This window comes from Nestor notabilis, unplaced genomic scaffold (assembly GCF_000696875.1).
Source record: "Nestor notabilis isolate BGI_N333 unplaced genomic scaffold, ASM69687v1 scaffold20247, whole genome shotgun sequence".
In the NCBI taxonomy this organism is placed as follows: domain Eukaryota; kingdom Metazoa; phylum Chordata; class Aves; order Psittaciformes; family Psittacidae; genus Nestor; species Nestor notabilis.
In genome coordinates, this window is record NW_009935375.1 from 813 (window position 1) to 4,080 (window position 3,268).

Genomic DNA, 3,268 nt, shown 5'->3' on the forward strand with positions numbered 1-3,268 from the left:
CGGGCTTTAAAAGAAATGAGAAAACTGCCAGTGTTGTGACGCTGTTTAACAGTGCAATTTATAATGGCTTTTTTATTTAGTTAATGCAGATAAAGAGGCTCTGCTAACTTGCCTGTCCATTAATATCATACATCTGTATATTTTATGATTAATTATTCTGTATCCTGGAAACAACTGTTAAACTGAGACCTTGAGTTCTTTAAGAAGAACTGAGAATTATCTGGATAGGATACAATATTTTGATAGGATTTCAGAGCAGTTTTCTCTAGTTTGATTCAAAACTTTCTGAGGAAAGCAGCCTTGTCTGAGAACTGGCTTTCTGCAGAATGCTGGTCTCTGTAATGCATCTCGAGTAATATTTTGTTTATTCTAGCAAAGGGTGAAAGCTTTCCAGCTGGTCAGCATGTTTAGGAAAGACTTGAGATCTGATTCTTGGTTCTTCAGCTTTCTGGTGAGTCTTACTGTAACTTAATTTGCGTATTTGAGATAATAGTAATGCTTTATATGAATGTTACAAAACATTCTCTCCAACAGGTCAGTATTCTGTCCAGGAGTCTCTTTGCCTTTGCAGCTCTTGCCAAGAATCAGACTTCTAAAGGTTGGTGTTTTTATCAGCACTTCTGCGTGGTTTTACAAGTAGTATTCAGCACAGAGAAGCAGCACATAAAAAGGTGTCCAGCAGCAGAAACAAAAGTAAATAAACTATAAGCTTTTTCTGATACCTGGTTTTGTGCCTGAAATTATATTTGCAGAGCCAAGTATTTGCTTGGCTGACCATGAAATTAGTGTCTAAAATCAGGTAAATACTGCTCAGCTGCTAGTCTTTGTGCCATTGTAACTGCAAACAAACTGCGCTGTTTTATGCTTGTAAATTGGGTCTGCAAATGCAGAAGCTGGTAGGAGCTGGGAAATGGGGATAAAATGAAGACATTTCCTTGTACATAACTGCTTGGAATCAGCTACCCTGAGGGCAATCGCTGGGGGTACTACAGTGAGCTTTTTCTTTGGGCTGAGCTTGGGTTGTTTTGGGTGTCCCACAGAAGTGTGCCCAGCCCCAGCCCTAGGCCAGTAATTCGCTTTGTGAGAAGATTCACAAAAGTCCCTCATTTTAGGGACAGTGTAGCCTGGAGTTTTCTGTCACACTGTGCCCACTGAGGGCTGGATATGGAAAGGAGCTCCTGTCTTCAGCCCCTCCAGGATGCACCAGGCAGTATTTGTAAATGCTTGGGGATGCTGCAAGAGACTGACCCTGTATTGTGTGTCATGAAAGTAGGTTGGAGAGGCTTTCTGCTTCTCCACATTGTGTGTCTTTCTCCAGGTTTTGCTCCTGTCACAATTGAGACCTCAAGACACGTGTACGAATATGTGGCCACTGCTTTAGACTGGTGGCATGCAGACAGATACTGTGAACAACGCTTTGCTCAGTTGCTTGTTGAACCCCAAGGCAGTGAGCGAGCTTCCTTTAGCAAACTGCTGCAGTCCCACCACATCAGAGGTTCTGTCTGGCTAAATGAAAGGGATGGTGTCCTGCACAAGCCAAAACGGAGACGTGAGTATAAGTGTGCTTGGACTATTTGGAGACATGTTCACTGCTTGATCTTTTTTATTCTGACTGGAAAAGTTGCCACTCAGTTTTTATTGTCGTTGTGGTACCACTTAGGACCTCTAGTCTCAAGCTGGACCTGGCAACATGAACAGCAGTGATCCCAGCACATCAGCTGGTCACTGACAAGGTACTTCAGTGCATTGCCACAGAAGGGAGTTACAATGGGGTTCCTCTGCTCTGCCCTCCTGTAGCATCCCCCTGTAAAGCAGGTCTAGCTGTGCTTGGCCTCACTATTTGTGACCTGAAGGTCCTGTGGAGCAACAGGACCAGGAAAACAGGCATTCCCCACAGCCAGGCACCAATAGCAGATGCCTCAGAGGTCTTATTTGCCTATGCTCTTGGTTGCTATAGCATGGGATGCTTGGGAACATGAGCTTCCTTCCACATTCATTTTTTGCAATCCTATTTGCTAGAAAACTAAGTTTCTGGAAATTATACTTGCTGAAATGATGCAATGTCAGCTTGCCTTCCTGATCCGCTCCAGGCACAGGGGAAACAGAAGCTTTGCTGTATGCTTACAGGATGTCCTTGTCTGCACGGTCCATGAGTTCTTAGCTTGACTAGGAGACAAACGAAAATGATGGCTTCATCCCAGTGGAAGATGAGCAGGCTTTGGCCCATGCTTCTTCATTTATGCTGGCTGATATTTCTCCTTCTAGGGAACCACATTGTACCAGTCCTGGTGTTTGGAGACAAAACAGACACAAAATACGTGAAGGTGCTCTCTGACTTCCCAGCACTGCCTGCTGTCACAGCCTGCGCCCACCTCCAATGGGACACCAGGACCCAGGAGATTGCTACCATCTTCTCCTATGCTGTGCCGGCTTTTATTAACGAGTTCCAGCTCCGTGGCTTTGTTGATGAGGAAGGATTTGTTCGATTTGCTCTCATAGTCCACGAGCACCATTCTCCATACCTGCCTGTGTTCCGTGCTGATGGGCAGTGGCACCACTTCTGTGTGACCTGGCAGCAGGAGAATGGGACCTGGTCCATCTATGCTGATGGTAAAAGGAGAGCATCTGCCAGTGGTTTGTGTGCTGTGGGGTCTGCCCCCCAGGCCATCTACGGCCAGGGGACTTTCATCATTGGGCAGGATCAAGATTCCCTGGGAGGCAGCTTCAAGGAGAAAGAGTCCTTCAGCGGGAACATCACTGACTTGCACATCTGGCAGAAAGTCCTCAGCGTGGAGCAGATTGAGAAGGTTCGGTCATGCTGGGTGGTGGAGCAAGACCTTGTGTTTCGGTGGAGCTCAAACACTCTGGAGGTTGAAAGCACTGTTCAGGAAGTGACTGCACAGTTTCTTTGCCCAGGTAGGTCTCATTACCCTCACCGCTTCAGCTCTCTTCTGCAGGTCAGCATGCAGGGATACTCAGAGAAGCCAGTCCCATCCTTGGAGAGGGAATTTGGTGCAGTTTGTGGAATGATGCTTCTCCTTTGGGAAGGAAAGCACATTTAGAGCTGAGCTGGGTGGTTTACAAATCATACTTAAAGGCACAGCCATCATTGAACCCTTTGTCATTGAAGACCCCTGCAATGGCCCTAGCAAAGACAACTGTTGAGAAGTCCTGGGGATGGTGTGTCTCTGGGGCACCTGGGCCTTCTGTTTGTGTGTGTTTCCACAGGGCCTGTTGAAGAATGCCGGGTTTTTGAGGTGGGCAGACG

The 3,268-nt window shown here is 46.5% G+C and overlaps 1 protein-coding gene across 1 annotated transcript in view; it reads left to right on the plus strand.

The window, feature by feature from the left end:
* Positions 1–373: 373 nt before the first annotated feature.
* Positions 374–3,268, plus strand: part of GPR144 (G protein-coupled receptor 144) — a gene marked incomplete at its 5' end in the record, with an annotated part of 20,725 nt that continues 17,830 nt past the window's right edge. Inside the window, 5 exons of the mRNA XM_010017825.1 lie at positions 374–451; positions 535–598; positions 1,319–1,549; positions 2,266–2,916; positions 3,229–3,258. Of these exons, the coding sequence (XP_010016127.1) occupies positions 374–451; positions 535–598; positions 1,319–1,549; positions 2,266–2,916; positions 3,229–3,258 (1,054 nt within the window). The remainder of the gene's footprint in view (positions 452–534; positions 599–1,318; positions 1,550–2,265; positions 2,917–3,228; positions 3,259–3,268) is intronic.